The sequence below is a fragment of the Centropristis striata genome, chromosome 6 (genome assembly GCF_030273125.1).
Source record: "Centropristis striata isolate RG_2023a ecotype Rhode Island chromosome 6, C.striata_1.0, whole genome shotgun sequence".
Lineage (NCBI taxonomy): Eukaryota > Metazoa > Chordata > Actinopteri > Perciformes > Serranidae > Centropristis > Centropristis striata.
The window spans coordinates 6872811-6890172 of record NC_081522.1 but is presented as its reverse complement, the minus strand read 5'-3'; the positions used below and the strand labels follow the sequence as shown (position 1 = coordinate 6890172).

Sequence of the window (17362 nt, the reverse complement as noted above, 5' to 3'; positions counted from 1 at the left end):
CTGATCAAAGTGATAATTGCTGCAACAGCTCTTGTCTTGCATAAGTGTATTTTTTGGATTGATGTCTTCAGTTTTTGGTATGGCTCTACAGTTTGATCAGAAGCTCAAGTTGCACCTTGCACTTTAATCTCTCCCACACTATTCATTACCTTCTAGCTTCTGAGTACAGAACTGTAAACAACTTTCAAAACAAAATTAAATTAGAACAAATAACCATTATTACTGTGTGGATCTGTGTTGGATTTTAAGTGACTTTCTGTCCATCAGGAACCTATAATTTAAAAGACGCCTGTGTTTGGTAGCCACTATAAGCCCTAGCTCACTATAAATACTGAGGATGGGTCAAATGCAGAGGACAAGTTTCCTCAGGAGGATCAGTAGTTTATAGGAGTAAAAAACGAGGGTAACAGAACTTGGTTGAAATCACTCTTCATTATATCCTCCTGAGTCACAGCACCGAAGACGATTTGTGGATATTCAGTATAATTTATTTTCAACAAAATAACAAGCTCACTCTTGGAAGAAAATAATGGGCTGTGGGGTTTTTTTTAGGCAGAATTCAAATGTCACCAATGTACTCATTTTTTTAATGGTGGAAACTGATGGTGAACTTTTTCAGAGATCATGTATACAATGGCATTAATGATGAGCCACAGAAATATAATATAATGATATCACTGCATTCAGAATATTTGTTGCAGAGAAGTAGATTGACTTCATATGGCGACGTCTGGTACAAATCAGTTTAATATATCACGTAAAAATGCTATAAAATACATAAAGCCTGATCATATCTTACTTTTTTTGCAGCAAGAGCACAATGTTTTTGTAAAAACACAGATAAAACAACAGAGATCTTACCATAGACATTATGAAATGAAGGAATGCTGATTTCCCTCCTGCAGTTCTCATGCACACTTCCTCCCCTGCCTCCAGCTCGACAATGAGTGCATTTGAAACATAATCATAACCCTCGTAATGATTCTTTAGTGTAGCTGCACACACATAACACTTGTTATTGTTTCATACTGATGCAAGACCCATGATGAGCTGGGAAACAATCTGAACATTCCTGTAGAGACCTACAGACCTGCCAACAGAGCAGGTGACCTTTGACCTTTTATCAGTCACTGACTCTTAATAGAGCTCCTCGGGCTCCATCACTGCTTTTATTCTGGAAACAAAGACTGACAGCTCAACACAAAGGATTCTTTTCACCCATGCTGTGTTGTTTGGTGCACATAATAAACAGTTTAGCTCCTATTTAGCCTTGATGTCACATTTAGTAATCAGCCTGTCAAAATAAACAACTACTTCATTTTTTTCTGCCATTGCACTTTGATTTTTATTATTACTTTAAGGCTACATTTAAACTTTTCAATTTTAACATTATAAAACAAAAGCAGTCTCTTGATTCTGTAGGTTAACACTCCCATGACACTGTCAGCTCTGTGATAACTGATTTGTTCATAAAACATATAATATAATATATAATACAGCAGCTGAATACTCGAACAGTGATGCTGTTTTGTTTGCGCTGCGTGCCGTTACATCCACAGAGAGATGCATCTGTTCAGTGTGACAAGTTAGGCAGACATTACTCATGTTTCCTGTCAACATTCTGGATGGACTCCAGTGGCTTTGCAGAGGGACAGCATTTGTTTTCTCCAAAACAACCAGTCATTTGATGAGATATCCTCTGGTGTGGTCACTCCAAGATGATAAAACACACTCACAGAAGTCTTAAAAAATTATTTCTATAACATTTTCAGCCCTTGCATTGGGGAATAGAGGTTGTTTATTTCTGTAGAATTACTGTAATCGTCTTACAGTGTTGGAGTCAGTGGTGATGTGGTGTCCTAATGGAAAACGAAGAAGGTGTCATTGGAGCAGAACAGGTTTAATCCCTGAAACCTTTATCCTGAAATTTATCCTTGTTTGTTCTGATGGATTAGAAACTAATGACAGGCTAAGCTTTGACCTTTTTGCTGATATGAATACAGTGGCTAAAAGACATTAATCTGCCTTGACTTTCACCTCATTGCAATTACATGTCAATGTCACACAGATGTTTGCACATGTTAAACACACAGTGTGATTTATCCCGCTTGTTTAGTTTCCCCTAACATTTTCACAGCCTTGTCTTGATTGATTCAGGGTAGCCAGCACACATATTCGCTGTATTAGCTCTGTGGAAATAAAAGACAAGCAAGTAGTTGCCATTTACAGTTTTTCAGGGGGATTTTTAGCCAAATAGGCATTTATCATATCAGGAAAGCAGGTTATTCATGATGCTGACAATTATGCCTGCTACATAGATATAAAGACCAACAAACAGATAAATCACAAGCTTTTGTATATTTCCTTGAATATAGTTCAATCCATGTCATTTACAGATTCTACTAGAACATTTAGTTCTCTCTGCACAAACAGTCCATTCACTTCCTTTCAGGCAGGACACTAGATCCAAGGTTTCAGCCATTTATTGCAACAGTTATACACATTTTATGCTCTGAAAATATAAGCAAGCTTGGCTGTCCCTGAGCTCAAATCCCCTCCAACTGACCCTGAAAGACACACACAGCATTTGATGAATATGCACATACATTTTAATAAGTTCACATATAACTTAATGGGAATACAGGAGGTCACAAATGAGATGAGGGGAGTTGAATAAATTAAGAAAGATTTAGTGCCACATGTTTATATAGATTGCTAATGTTAGAGAAGGCAAGCAAACAGCCAGTATCAGTGGGTGGTATATGTAAGGTCATTTTGAAATGACCACAGAATAAAGGGATAATTGGATCAGTGGATGAGGGCAGCAGCTAAACATATTTTAGCCAGCTAAAAAAGGTGTTATCTATACTCTTGTCAAAGCCACCAGACTCCATTGACAGAAACAGTGATTTTACCTCACAGAACACAGGAGTTGCTGGTCTATAGCTACCTCGATTGATACATTGTTGTCTTATTTTCTGACTTTTCGTGTCTTAAAGGGTTAGTTCTGATTCACCAACGTCGCACAATAACACAAACAAGCTAGAAGTAGGTCAGCAACTTCCATGTTTTGCGAAGTTAAATTACTGTTTTTTGTCAGTGGAGTTTGGTGGCTTTGACAAGAGGTGAAAATATATTAAACTGTTACTGATTTTTTTTGGTGGTATTTTTCATGCTTTTATTGAAAGTGACAGATAGAAAGGGGGTGACAGAGGGGAGGACATGCGGCAAAGGGAGCACAGGCCGGATTCGAACCCGGCTCCACCGCAACAAGGACTCGGCCTTAATGGTAAGCGCTCTACCAGTGTGAGCCACCGGGACGCCCAATACTGATTTTTTTTAAGTGGATCAAATACCTTTGGCTGCTGCTCCCTGTCAACATCAGTACATTGATTAACTTCTGTGTCAGTACTCCTGCTTGCTATTCCCACCGCTGTCTACTGTAAGTAATACACTGATTATGGATAAGTACCTCATTCAACTCCACTTCAAAAAGTCCTAAGTATCCCTTTAAAATTCACAAATGAGAACACTTCATTGCAACTGTTTCATTCATGGTTTGACTGAGTACTACAATGGGTTTCATAAAGTAATGTGCAATTTAATTTTCAACAAACAAATCTAGTTTACAATCACTCAGGGTGAGGAGTTCAAGGGCTGTATATTGGAAAACCGAAGAGAAGGCATTTTTATCTCACAATACTTTAACTGACTGCTGAAATGGTCAATTTCATTGTGAACAAGAGCAACACACACACATCTATGTCTTTCTCTATACATTAGCTCTGATTCCATGCAACTGCAAAGCAAATTTTATGCAAACCTTTTCAAATGTCAGGGGGAATAGAATGTGAATTTATAGTATTTTCCATCACCTTGGTGGATATGAATAAATTGGCTTCCTGAATGTCAACAAACACATCTGCATGAAAACTGGGTGAACTGAATACAAAGTGTGAAAGTGGTTGTTGTTACACTTTAATGTTCCTTTAACCTCAAGACAAAAACAGAGAAAGTCACGCCACAATTTGCACAAAATTAAACCGTGGCAGTGGTGGAGAGAATGAGAGATTATTTAACAAGTCACTAATGGTTTGAATAAATGTCTTTAAAGCGAAAGAGAATAATTAGTAAATAGTCCGCTTTTTTAATTCAACACATACCGTAATTTACAAAGCTATGCTTCGGTGAAATCACATCTATTGTGTACCTCTCATTCTCTGAACCTCCCTCCCTCACTGCCTGCCGCACCCTCGCTACATGTGTGTGACATTGAGTTGTGAACAAAAAAAAATGTCACAATTTTTCAGAGAAATGACAATTGCATTCACAGACTAGGAAAAGAGGAGGTCGCAGACTGTCAGCAGGAACACATGGGGGAAGCACAGGAAGAAAATCACATTGTTTATTGAAAAGAGGCAGTCAAGGGATGATGGTTTTCTATAGTGGGAATGAAAAGCGCCATGCAGCAGTGTCAGACAAAGTGAAGGGAAGAGAGTGAGAGATTGCGGAAAATCGGAAATACCACTAAAATTCACACCAATCTTTTTTTACTGAATGCAAACCCAAAACAAAACACATGTACAAAAAATGGTAGGTTGAAACATCTGAATTTGCCACTATATTCCATCAGAACTACTTTTCAGATGGTTGAAAAGCTTCGGAAACTTCCTCGCCCCGCACCTTTCCGACATTTACACCCACTTCACACAATAATTGGTCAGCTGTGTGGAGGTGAGAAAGTAAGCGAGGTTTGAACTTTTCTCTCTAGCACTCTTTTTTCATTCCTCTACACAAACAATATCTGTCACTTTTCATATGAACAGCCTAGTGCAATACTGTGAATGTCTCCCAGGAGAGACTGTTTGAAGATGTTTTACTGTTATCCCCGTATTAAATGATATTGTTGCAAAACCTCTTTATGTTTGGGCTTATCACCCTGCCTTGTCCCTACACTGTGAACAAGATTTAAACAGACTGTAAAGGCATGCTTCGTGTCAACTCAGAAACTAACACAGCAGAAGACACATTATTAAGGTAATGCAACAAGAGCACAATGTGAAAAAAGTAACTCTTAAAACTAGAATTTGACACATAAACTGGACTGTATAAAATAAATGGATGTAGCCTCTGGAAAAAGTGAAGCCAATGATGAAGTGCCTTGAACTTGCATTATATTTAATGGCCAGCAGGGGGCGATTTCACTGGCTGCAAAAAAAGGCCTGATTGTATCTGAAGTCTATGATAAAATGACACTTCTTGATTTATTAAATAAGTTAACATTTAACTAAGGAGTTCATGGTCTCAATTGCTAGTTTCAAGTCTTGAAAATGTGTTACCACAACGACCTGTTAATCATAATAGAGGCAAAGCAATGCATATCCACAGCACTATGTACATTTAAATCGTTGTGGTATTATTTTTGGGCTACCTCCAATTATAGGATAATTGGAGCTAACATAAGCTAACTTATGTTACGTAGCCAGGAGCCAGGTGCCGGTATAGGTGGGAGTGCATTGTGTGTTGGGGCTCTCATTGCAACCCCTTGTCTTGTCAAGAGTCAGTTGGCCAATACTTCAAACCCGATCCAAATTAAGCTCTATGAGAAAAAAAAACATTTGCACACCTGAGGAAATGCACTAAACCCAGTAATTATTGAAATTGAAATGTGTTGATTTTGCTCCAAAATTTTAATGATTGTCTTACTGGGCCCACGGACACTGATACTGTTTATTATGCATTGATGTAAAGCTACTTTAGCTTCTTGTACTTAATTTAATTAGCTTGTGAGCATCAGCAAAATGTCTAAGAACTGTCAACTTCATTGTGTGCAGCATTTGTAACAGTTTAGACAGAAGAAACCACAAACAAAAATCCACTTCTCTTCAGCTCTGTTGGTACTCCTGGTTATTCGCCTCCTCTTCCTCTCTCATTTCGCTTTGTGCTTCTTGAATAGGGTGTACAGGACCTTCAAGGTGGCAGGGACGTCCTGAGACACAATATCTGTCATAGAATCCACAGCAGACATTTAGTGCATATTTATAAAGCATCATCAGCATCTACCAAACCACTCAGGCAGCAAGAACACGAGGATGCTTTTACCCACATTGGCTAATAACTATTCTCACAATGCATCCTAACAGGTCATAGATCAGAAGGGCAAAAAATAAAAAAAACAGCATTAGATGGACATTTAATCAATTTGTCCTTGGTGAGACGAGATCCCAACAAAATTGCACTCTGTTGTGAGATGCACTAAATGAATGAAAGTGACATTAAGATTGACTCCACCACTGGCTAACCTAATTAATGCATGCAGCACGCTCCCATTTTAGACCCTCAGTGCTGGGACTCCTCATTCCATCACAGCAATTATAGAGGTAATTAAAAAGACACTAAAAATGAATTAAATTAGCCACTTGCTCCTGGCTTAGATTAATTGTGCTGGTCCTTACATTAACAGTTATCATGTTGAGGTTTTACTTCATAATTACAGGCTGTAGGGCTGGCAGGCAATATTGTGGGGAAGTTTTAGTGTTTGTGATTCAAGCTCAGTGAGAACACAGAGCATCTTGTCAATAATGGATCTGCAGGGAGGTGAAGTGGATCCATTCGCTATCGATCCATTCGTACACTTAGACATGTTGGTAACTCACTGAGCCAGTCACTCCATTTCACTCTTCTCTTTTTTTTCGATTGATTTACTCCACAAAGTGGACACCCAAACAATACGCCCATATGTGAATGTTGATCTCAAACTAATTCCAAAACCACAGGCTTTAAAGTGCTGCTATAACAGCCCTCTATAACTCGTCTTTCAGTCTGGATTTTATTTTTATTTCACCTACAGCAGGGAGCATGAGTGAGGTCGATTTTGCAGTTCATCCTGAAGGTGCTGCATGGGTTCAGGTTCTTCCACAACAAACTGGGGGAAAAATGTATGGTCCTGGCTTTGTGCTCTGAGGCGTTGAAGATTTTGATATTTATTTTTTAAAGCACTATTAAGTGGACCTCATAAATTCAGTTTCTATGTTACCTCCACACCCCTCAGCATTTTAAAGCACCTACAAGGAGATTTTTGTTGCTTTTGTCCACAGGGACCGCCAAAATCAACACAAAAATTGAAGTTCCTTATAGTTGCTTGAGTGGATTTTAAGATACATCAACAAATATCTTCCATGGTTCCAAACGTTTATCAGGCAAATAATGTGATTTCAAGCCTGAGTTTTAGTTTTAGTTATATTTTACTAGTTGTTTTTAATTTAATCAGAATCAGAATCACCTTTATTAGCCAGGTATGTGTGCACATTCTAGGAATTTGACTCTACAGAAATAGGAATTTTGACTCAAATACAAAAAAGACATTAGAATTAGATTTTTAATCAGATTATTAATCTGTTGTTCATGTCCAATAATAATATATGGTTGCCCAGAAGTTGGAATCATTTTGTTTTCAGACACAATCCTGTTTTATAGGGGTTTCATTTACATTCTGATATGTGTTGAAGAAGTTCATTTTGAAGCATGTAAGAATAAAATAGCATTTAAAACTGCATCACATATCATTTAACAAACACACATATCATTTGGCCAGCATACAACAGGAAAAGACACAGACAAGAAGTTAATGAGCCCGGCCAACTTCTGTGCTTCCTGTTATGATGTGATCGAGGTAAAGATAAGGGGCTCTGATTTGAGAAATCCCAGTGCACCATTGCTGTTTGGATAAAGTACCTGTTTGTGCATCTTGACTTTTGTATCTGAATTTTGATACTTTTTCATTAAATCCTGCACAAGGCTGTTTTTCTAATCTTGTCGTCTTGATTTGTTAAGATTTTCCACAACATAAGTTGAGATTGATTAATAAAGTTGTGAGAATATATACACTTTATCCGTCAATAATGAAGCACATTGTCACAATCATTTAATAAAAAGAGGTAAAAAAAAATATTTAATTGCAACTTTATGGGAGACAGTGTAGTAAAGAAGTATTTATTTACATTTTTCTCTGAAATATAGGCCTACCTTTGATTCACCAAATGTACAGTTAGCACCAATTAAACCAAAGAGAAAGCGAAATCTCCCAACAATTTAAATAATGTGATGCTTTCACTAGTATATTACTATTTGGATGAAAGTGCTCGCTCATAAGTTAATGCAACAAATTGTGGGGAACTTGTGATTTCATGGTGGGAAATCTGATAACTGGCATCAGTGGCGGTTCTAGACCAGTTTTACTGTGGGGGCCAAGCAGGGGCCAGTGTTTAATCAGAGGGGCACATTAAAAAATGCCAAAGATGATATTTAAGCATTCAAACCATTTATTTTAGGTTATTTAAAAATCTAATTTAATATATTTGGAAGATACTTATAGATTGATTGAAACAATGAGACTTAACAGCAATAACAACTATTTTTGTATGACAATGACATTTCTCATTTTTGTGCACAATTACTTTTTTTTATTTTGAAAGTGCAGTACAATGAGAATGATCTTTTTTATATATATACACAAGATTTTATTGCACAATTAAACTATTAAACAATGTACACATTCTGGGTTCATTTTGTGTACAATGAGATATTGTTTGAACAAAAAATAGGTAAGAATTGTTCTGTCATTTATCGTTATAAATTGATTATTTTATTATTAATGTGACACAGGGGCCACAGCAGGGGTCAAGGGCTTCTTCACAGGGGCAGTGGCCCCTCTAGGCCCCTTTGCAGAACCGCCACTGACTGGCATTTGTGAGTAGAAACTGACAAAGTCAAAATTTCATTTTCAAGACTTTTAAAGTACAGAGATAGGATCAGGAGTATTTCCGGGATCCATTGGATAACTGGATAGTTTACAGTAGCAGCGCTCATGAATACAGATAACATATCTTTCTGCAGAGACAAACAGGAGACGCAGCCGTAGCAGTGAGGTTAAATCCCTGTGTCTATCACCGGGCACCAGAGTGACATCGTCCCCTTGAGACCGTCTCCCTCGCTGCTCCTCTCTAAATGAATGATGATGACCTCGGACTGAGCCAATCATCCACAGTGATACTCAGCGAGACACGAGTCGCACTCATTCATATTCCGCAAGCAATTTCATCTTTCCCCCCAAAACACTGTCAAACCCACACTCCAGCGAGCAGTGGAGATTAACTCAAACTACCGGGGCGGTCCCCCCTCCTTCGCCTGACATACAAACAGATTTTGGCGTTTCCCCGTCTCACAGATAAATGCTCTTGATAGTTGGTATCATCCAAATTAGTTTGACATTGTCGTCCTGGGGCTCTGGCGTTTTTCAGTTGCAATCATTTTACTCGCAAGCACTTCTGTTTTTTGTGTTTTTTATCCTTTGTGCCTGGCATTTTAATTTGAGTAAAATCTCTTTTCAACAAGGCAGAGTGTGTATGTTGTGTGAGCAGTGTGTGTTAGTTCCTCACCTTGTGGATCAACACTGGACACTTGAAGGCCTGTGTCATTCAGGAGGTCCAAAGCTAAGGTCACATTGTGAATCTAGAGGTCAAAAAAAAAAAAATTGACCCTTAAAGATATCTCAAGAATAACTATAACCAACTATCTATCAGTGGTGAAATAAGTATTCAAATCTTTAACTTATCAATTCTACAGAATAGAAATACTCTGTTACATGTAAAAGTACTGAATTCAAAGTTTAACTTTAGTCAAAGTACCAAATATAAGAGTACTCAGAATAATGTATATGAATATTGTTGAATTAGATTCTTTAGTCAGTGGCTTCAGAGCCGCAACAAAAAAAGAAAAACACATGGAACAGACCCAACACACATAATTGTAAAGTATAAGGTTGCTCTGCTGCGCTATTTTTAATCTTTTTTTAACTTCCATTAAATTGAATGCTTTTATTATGTTTTTAATATGTTTTATGTCCGTTCAATGTGAAGCTCTTTGTGCCTGTAATATCTTTGTTGTAAAGTACTTTGTGATGCATTTCATGTATTAAAGGTGCTATACAAATAAAGTTAATTATTAACATATGCGTGTCTTGAGTTTAAATGGTTAAAAAAAAGGGTAATAACTGAATTCTAGCATTGTACGTTATTGTACAGATGTTATAAGCACATTATGAAACTGTATGAGTCATAATCTACCATAACATATAATGGATCAGGCTGATACATAATGTGTTTATAGCCAAAAGTAAAAGCGTTGGTTTTTAAATATGGAGTTGTCACGGTGTCTTATCGTAATTTATTCATAAACTCTTCATATCTGTGATAAAAGAGTCATAACTTTTTCATAGACCCGTCCTATTGCTTCAAGTAAAGTGAGATCAAAGATATCATTATAAGTGACACAGAAGAAATTATGCATCTACTTTTATTATGGGAATTGTGAAATATTAATTTTATCATATCTTATATTGTAATAGGCACAATTGTGGATCAGGTTTCAGCAATGTAGCTCATTATCCACTGCCCTCTTATGGGAAATTAGATTAGGTCTAATTAGAAATAAAGAAAAAAAATTGAATCAAATGAATTATGATCTTACAGTAGTACTTTTAAATGAGAATGATGTTGTCTCTGTATATGTACATGTTCAGAAAATATAAGTGAAAAATAAAGTGAACTGTAATTAAATTGGTTAGTGAGCATCATGCAGAATAATGATGATGATACTGATAAAGACGATAAGTGTGTCTCTGTTCAATAGCAGCACTTCCCCTTACTACTGTACCAGGAATCCATACTGAATCCATACTGTACCATCTCAGAGTGATTGACAGGGGTCAGGTGGAAGTCACAGAGTGGGACGAAGAAGCCTTCCAGCTGTCCGATCAGCAGTAGCAGAATCACACCATCAGCAAACTAGACACAAAATACATTGGACATTGGAGCCCGTCCAAGGAAGGTGATGTAATCTCAGGCGATGAGATCAATCACTGAATCCTTTTTACAGGAAAGCCTGTAAGTAGTAACTCCAAACTGTGCTCAGCTTTTTACCTGTTTGTCCATATCAGCAACCTGCAGACCCATGGGCAACATATTCTGGTTGACAAAGTGTAAAATGGCCTGAAAATGGAAATAAAAAAAAGTTTAGGGAATTCTGTTTTATCAGAATCAGACAATTGCTTTAGTTTGTAACTGTTATAAGGATTATAACATCACATACAGTGTGTTTTCCCAAAGACATTGTTGCCGTCATTGTGTGATATTGGTCAACGGATACATAAACATAAAAATATTAAATTAATTAAGTGAAAGAAAGAAACTCTCCCCATTGTAGATTTCGTTGTTGTTACATCACCATAGGACAAAAGGTTGATTAATATGCATCTCCATTTAAACACAGCATACTTATACATATATAGACTTACTGTATGAAAAGATATATCTACACATCAACACATATGTACATGCATATCTGCTGTATAGGCGTAAACCCCCATACAGAAGTATTGGAATAATAGGAAAAAAAGGTTGGATATTAAGAAAATTAAGATACAACCTCATTATTTTGACTCAGAATGTCAAGTCAAGTTAGAATTAGAAGGATTGTTATTTTATTTTATTTTTTCTTGGCTTAAACTGTTATTAACTTAATAAATTTGCTTTTCGTTTTAAGTTTTTATTATTTTAATAGTAGTCTGAACTAATGATATCCAGAAAGACAGTAATTCTGTGCAAAGTGTGACAAAAAATGTTGCCTTATTTTTGGGAAGTGGCAATAATCCTATGCAAAAATCTTGATTTTTATCTTAACAATGTATTAAAATGTTTCAAATTACTTTTTTTCATCATTTATTGTCGAAATGATGAATAAAATAATCAATCAATAATTAAATCATTGTTTGATTATTGTCCTCATTAGCAGCCCTACTTTAAAGTAAAGCTGAAGTTTATTAATTTATTATCGATTGACAGGAAATTAACTGGCATTTAATCATTAAAGTTACTAATTACGTTGAATATCTTCATCTAATAACATCTATCTTAAACAAAAATAATATGTAGTATCGGCCTCAGGCTGTGGGATCTTGTGACGGACATTTTCCACTATTTCATGATATTAAAAGACCAGAAATTCATCAATAATCAAAAAAGACTTTCGACCATACTTGAAATGGCTAATTGGTTTAAATACTTTGATCTGTTCACATTTCTGGCACCATTCACCTTGTTTGTAGGTTTAAATATGAAGGCACAAACTAATTGTACTTATTTATTTCCTGTCCTAACCCCACAACATTTGCTTTCTCACTGCCAGTGGAGTTAACTCAGCATTTCTCTTCCTCTTCTCATTATACCTTTTTCACTGTGTTGACCTTGTGGGCCTCAAGCTTCAGCAGCTGTTCGATGGGATCTTCCCCTGGGTGACCAGACAGCAAGAAAAGTGTGTTCAAGTCATCGCAGGCTGTAATGCTGCTTCGGTGACATTCAAAATGTCAAATCTGCTCAGCCTCCGACAGCTTTTGACTCACCTTCAGTCTTGCTGAGGGACTCAGAGTCGGCTTTGCTGCTGAAAAAGACAATATATATAAAGTATTTCTTTCACATCCACAGAATGACAGGATAGAAATGTGCTCACCTCTCCTCCGTCAGGACCTCCATCTGTACATCTGATTTGATTCCGCTTTTGGTCACCTGCATGAAAATTTACCAAAATTAAGCAGCAATTCCACAAGGGGTGTTGCAAGACCAATTTGGTGCAGAAAACAATAGTGCAAAAACTCAAAGTGAGACTCACTTCCATAACTATAACTTCAACTTTCACATTCGGTGGTAAATCCAGTTCAGGCTGGAAAGACCTCACCATGGCAACCAGCAGATGAATAGTGGCCAGAAGGTCTTTGTTGTGGATGACTGACAGATGAACAGCAGAGAACAAAACACACACAGAAAAAAACTTGCACTGATATGAAAGAATTCCCCACTTCACAGTATGGCAGCAAAGAAAGGCCGTAGAATATCAATCTCCAAGTAATAAAAGCAAACCCAGTTCTTGATTAAAAAAAAACCTCTGTCCATAAAGGTTCAAACCTGCATTCTTTCTAAAGACCAGCAGGGGGCGACTCCACCAGCAGCAAATGAAGTCTGTATGAAGTTGATGAGAAAAAGACCCTACTTCTGACTTGATTATTACCTCAGAAAACAGTTTCCTAATGAGTTTATGGCCGTAATCACTAGTTCCAGGTCTTCTTTAATACAGCATGAGGTTTATTTTGTACATTACGGCCCCTTTTAGAGTAAAATAGATGCTTTAGGGTGTGGCTACCTTGTGACTGACAAGAGGCTACCACAGTGCCCTGTGTGCTTGCATCGTAGAACTTTGACCCTCTTACAGAGTGTTTCTTTTTTCATTAATCGAGCTACCAAGCTATTGTTAGAGCACAGTTCTAAGATCATTTAACCTGGAAACTGTAGCAAAACAGTACACAATTTCACTTTGAACGTGCCCCAGAAAAGTGACTGAAAACTCTAAACTCTCACTATTGTGGCCTTTCTTTGCTTCCCTAACCCAGCAGCAGGACATAAAAATACACTGACAGGTGATTAAAACAGAACCCTGTCATGTTTATCTCCACCAAAATCCCTCACAGTTGGTGTAAGCTAAAATGGCACCCTTGAGCTAGCACCAAATCCTGTTGTAACTACAAGTCGTTGCCAGAAGAGAACATTTGCTGCTTCGTTGTTGAAGCCCAGTCAGCTGCATGACTCACGTTTGACGTTCCACTTGATCCGGCTGCTGTCTTCCAGGCCCAGTCTCTTGTCCAACTCCTCCAGGATCACCCCCAGCTTGCGGATCTGAGCAGGGCTGGTCAGTGCCATCTCCTCCAGAGACACATGCACACCGGCCAACCTGGCTGTGGAAATCAGAAAATGATCATCAATATTATTATGGTTTATTTGGCAAGGGCTGCTTTGTTAGTTTTATATCTTCAAATTTAATGACTGAGAGGATGTATGGTGATGATGAATGACAGCACAATCCTACAAATGTGTATTAACTCACACAGCAGGTGATGAAGCACCAGTCCATCATACAGATCCTCCTCCAGACTCTGAACCACTATGTGCTCCGATTTCAGAGTGCTATTGATCCAGTAAATCAGTGTCTACCAAAACACAATTCATCACACCGTCAGATACTTTCATCTTCTTGCATACATTTTTCTATTTCCAATGAGCCAAATGAAAAACAGCAAGACACCTTGTTCTATTCTAATTCTCTTCATCGATTTTGAAGAGTATATGAGCCTAAAATATGATGGAAATGATGAAAAATACAAAACACTCCCCTGAAAGGGCTAATATTTTACTTGCTTGAGCTCTCAACTCTACATATAAGACATGTCAGGCTTATTGAGTTATTATTTCATTCATTTCCGCCTGCATGAAGCACTTGTGTTGCCATCTTTTCCAATCAAAACCACATTTTAAAGTCAGATCCAGCAGACTGCTGACGACTCCTCGCTGTGACTCTCTGATCTGTCTCCCATCACCTCTGATAATTATGTTCATTAAAATTTCACCGATCCTTCCACCTCTCCCTGCATCAGATATTATTCATGCTCTTCACTGCATATATATATATATATATATACGTGCAGGCTCTGTAATGTATTTCCCGTGTAGCATTCATCTCCAGCCCACTCACTCCCTGTGTAGTCCAGGATGGGTTTGATGTTACAATAAATATTGAATAGAAGACATAGATTCAGACAAAGCTCCATATGTAGATAACAGGAAGTAATCTCTTACCTCCTTTAGCTTCTCAAGTTTGGGGTCTTTTAAAGACGTTGGCTGTATGAGCTTCTGCTTCTCTCCTGTGTAAACAAACTGCATTGGTCAAATTGTATTTTACAGCCTTTAATATGCTTTAATTCTGTAATTGACAGCTGTGTTATCATTTCTAGCACGTTGAATGTTTTATTTATTAAAAGGCAACAGTCCTGTGTTTGAATGCTTGCCCTACATGCAATTTTGGATGTATTTTTTTGACAGTTCCAGCCAATGGGTTCCATTCATTTCCATATGAAAAGCAATTATCTTTTGAGTCCTAAAACTTGCATGAGCTGTGTAATAAATCACACATTGCTGCAGGAATGAGTCCTAAAACCCAGAAATGAGTTGCATATTTAAACTTCTGAACTCCTCATTTTGAAATCATTGCTCCTTTTAAATGGGTTTTAGGTTAAATGCTGAAATACGGTCTGTGGTAAAAAAGCAAGTTAATAGATTTTTATGGTATGAGATGTTTATCACTATTGAGGTTGTTGGACTATAGCACTTTTCTAGTCATGGCAACTACTCAGTACATTCATCATTTACCCATTCATTTATTGGAGGGCCGAGGCTACCCTACAAGGTGCCACCATCAGTAAATATACATTAATTCTCCAATGACTTCAATATAATTATATCTAGACAGTCATGTCAGATGTCGAACTGCGACCTTCCGATCCAGGCAACCACTCGACCATCTGAGCTACAGCCTGGCTCTTGAGTTGTAGTTTGTCTATTTGTTAGATTTTTACTTTAGCTAAATGCATTTGCACTTTAAATCATAATAAAAGTTGGGGTTAATTTGTGAAGATTACTTTGCTTAAATAAAGTGTAATATCAAAGTTTTGGTGCCACAGAGCTTAATTTCTGCAATAATCTTTTTTATGGATTATTATTATCATTATTGAAGCAAGCCCATGGAATACATTACAACTGATCAATGTTTTCTTTATTCATAAACTTCAAAAGATTCTACAATAATCTAAAATCTAATGGAAAAGGCCCATTGGCTTTTCATCCAAGGAACAAAAGTGATGCTAATTTACATTTCAACAAGAACCTTTGTGTAATAAGTAAGTAGTTAAAGTAAGCCGTTCATTGCTGGAGAGTTTGTGCAGGACTGCTTGGTATGTCCTAAGTACAGCTCTCAATGATACGCTGGCTCCATAACTTGGCATTCAGTCAGCAAAACTTTGAGCTCCCCAAATATATTGTGTTACAATAGACTTTGAAAAGTCGTAAATCCAAATGTACTACACAAATTATCACTGACTCATTTTGACTGAAAACTATGACAGGATATTTATCAGTTAACTGACATACCCTGAAAAGCCTCGACGTCCACGGTGTCCTCCTCTTTGTGATACTCAAAGAACTCCATCACTTCTCCTCAAGGTGAGATATTCATCAACTGTCAGCACAAAAAAATGCAGAGAAGAAGAGCTTCAATATGAGCCACTGGAGAATGAAGAAACATCAGTCTTTGACAGAAAGTCTCTCTCTCTCCACAGGGGCTGAGTGAGTGTCCTCAACTTCAAACTGCTGCAGGAGAGTTACTCGCTGACCAGCAGTGGAAGATGCTGATTACACTGCCAGGCGGCTTACATTTGCATGAAAGTCCTATGAATCCACATTTCTACTTTTCAAGCATGTCTTGTGCTCAGTGCATTTCTAGAATTGTTTAGTTTTCTTTGTGAGAGAGGGTGTTAAGAAGTTTGTTTTGTTTTTGTGTTCTAAAAAACACAACTAAACCAGTCAAAAAGTTGTCAAAATGAAAAGGGAAGATGCTTAGTTTCCTCACTTCCTTTTCTGTATTTTTTTCTTCCGTGGCACTCTCAACAGATCAAGAACTGCAGATCCCCCACAGATTTGAGGGGCTGTACCTCTCCCTCTGAACATTTTTGAGTCATATGGTCTGAGACAAAGCACAGTAAACAGATAAAGCAGCACACTCTGACAAAGCAGACGTGACCTGCAGCGTGTCAAACTGTTGTTTCCTGGATCTGGAGGAGAAAAAGCTACCGGTGAGGAACCTTTTTATTTCCTGTGTGTATGTGTGGGGCTTCCTTTTTCCAGAGGTTGACACAAACTTTCAAACAAGGTTATAAACAAAACATCCATTTGAATAAGCTTACCTTCGGCACTCTTGAGAGTAGCTCGACAGAATCGGGTGACTTCAGCTGAATTGAGTTCCTTAACTGGTGTCAGCTCCACGAACTGTCAAAACAGCGATAAAAGTAGTGGAGAGGGATGTACTCTATCTGAATGCAGCCTCTTGTGAAGTCTATCTGTGCAAAAGGTCTGACTGCACTCAATTTCAAACCGTTCCTTTGAAAGAAAATAACATGTCACGGGGTCGAAAGGGAAGATAAGCACATATGAGAGGATGTGGAAGACAAGAAGGTAGCACTTCCTCTTTTGAATACCGGCTTTGCAGTTTTTTTTAGATAAGGGCGTATATATTCAGTGTCACGAACTGTGTGTGAGGCTTTAATAACAAGCGTGTGTCAAGAGAAAAAGAAAACAGGGAAGACTTTTGAGTGCAAATGTATTGTTTGTAAAACCACACTTCAGGAGGGCCAAGAGAAACGTGACACTCA

General features: G+C 37.6%; 1 protein-coding gene across 1 annotated transcript; it reads right to left on the bottom strand.

Annotated features, from left to right (window-relative positions):
• Positions 1-2382: 2382 nt before the first annotated feature.
• Positions 2383-17077, bottom strand: parvg (parvin, gamma). Its single transcript, XM_059334358.1, has 13 exons — positions 16898-17077; positions 16086-16173; positions 14739-14803; positions 13990-14092; positions 13697-13840; positions 12724-12839; positions 12565-12620; positions 12458-12492; positions 12284-12345; positions 10980-11048; positions 10743-10844; positions 9438-9510; positions 2383-6003 (listed from the first exon to the last, which is right to left on the bottom strand). Exons 2-13 carry the CDS (start codon positions 16141-16143, stop codon positions 5930-5932), a joined length of 957 nt encoding a protein of 318 aa, XP_059190341.1. The 5' UTR covers positions 16144-16173; positions 16898-17077; the 3' UTR covers positions 2383-5929.
• Between the last annotated feature and the right edge of the window lie 285 nt (positions 17078-17362).